This window comes from Wasmannia auropunctata, unplaced genomic scaffold (assembly GCF_000956235.1).
Source record: "Wasmannia auropunctata unplaced genomic scaffold, wasmannia.A_1.0 LD336076.1, whole genome shotgun sequence".
NCBI classification, from domain to species: Eukaryota; Metazoa; Arthropoda; class Insecta; order Hymenoptera; family Formicidae; genus Wasmannia; species Wasmannia auropunctata.
The window spans coordinates 4,782,438-4,783,913 of NW_012026814.1; the positions used below are offsets into that span (position 1 = coordinate 4,782,438).

A 1,476-nucleotide genomic window follows, 5' to 3' on the forward strand; every position below is an offset into this window, starting at 1 on the left:
TTACGTATATCCATACATAAATACTGCGAGGCCGATTGACGCTTTACAGAAACTTCAGCTGAGTAACATACCAAAAGTTATCATGTTTACGCCTCTATTATCTTTTTTGTTGCAGCACAATCGGTTGCATGATGTAAAGGTACTGTGCAACTACAAAACCGCGCCCACCGTGTATTATAAAGAACTGATGATGCCACTAGTGCGCTCTTATCTCGCTACGAAAGACACCAATACTTATATAACATTATTGATGGCGTTTCCACAAGGTCAAGATTTCATCGGCTTTTTTTTTAAAGCATTGATGAAATATTCGATTTCGCAAAACGAATTTGAGCTTATTTTGGAAGAATTGACAAAACATAAGGCGAAAATATCGCAAGAGGAGGCGAGCATTCTTAAAAATCGGCTGCAAAATAGAAATTTTACTCTCAAAATGATGAATCTAATAGACAATCTGACTGATCAAACTATTATGAAAAATGTCCCGTCAATTTCCCACATGATGTTCATGAACACCAAAGAATTAACATGTTACAAGGTGGAGCTGAAGCATAAGAAATTCAATATTCATAAAATTCTGCACAAATTGCTGATTATGCACTGTCTCGAGAATAATCTCAAACAGGCCGAAGAGATAAAACGCGAATACAATGCGTGTCAATACAAATGGTCGCCCGGCATGAAGTTGCTTTTATTCGAATTATATCTCAAACACGACAAGCTGAACGAGGCCGAAGCGCTGATGGCCGATTTGCAGACATCCGATAAAATCGTGTTAGACAGAATTAAAATTATTAGATACGCCATTGCATTGGTGAAGGCGGATAATCCTACCAAGGCTTTTGATGTTATTGAGAAGATCAGTATCATTAATCACGAAGTAAACATGCAGGATTATTGTTGTACACTTTTGCAGGTCCTAGCAAAGAGTCGGTATCACGCGCGCACGGCAGATATGTTAAAACTGCTCTTGCAGAGAAATTACTGTGAAATAACCGTGGAGCTGTTAAGGCCATTGATGATGATATCGTTAAAACACAACAACATCCAGGACACCGTAAATGTATTCACGGATTGCGCGCAAAAGTATCGTGAAACGCCGTTGGCATTGGAATTGTTAACAATATTGTTACAAGAGAAGTACAGTACAAATTTGTACGATGCGAATAACTATATAGAACAAGTATATGATATAATAGCTGCTACCCATTCCGTCGATGTGGCAAACACGATACTGGCGATAGCATTAGCGACATTAAACAAAACAGAGAAACTGCAGACTTTATTACAGGTAACTGAATTTTGATTTATACTATTTGTATATTTCCTTGATTTAAAATTTACTCGTAAAATTGATTTGAATTTCCATTTTACATATTGACTATAATATACACATAAGAATTACATATTACATTTTTTATCTTATCAAATTTTTCTAATTTTTGTTGTGTATATTTATATATATATATATATATA

At 35.5% G+C, this 1,476-nt stretch overlaps 1 protein-coding gene across 1 annotated transcript in view; it reads left to right on the plus strand.

Annotated features, from left to right (window-relative positions):
- The window catches only part of LOC105449507, a 4,042-nt gene that overhangs the window by 1,814 nt on the left and 752 nt on the right, over positions 1-1,476 (plus strand). The window contains exon 3 of the mRNA XM_011688764.1: positions 6-1,291. Coding sequence (XP_011687066.1) covers positions 6-1,291 — 1,286 coding nt within the window. The remainder of the gene's footprint in view (positions 1-5; positions 1,292-1,476) is intronic.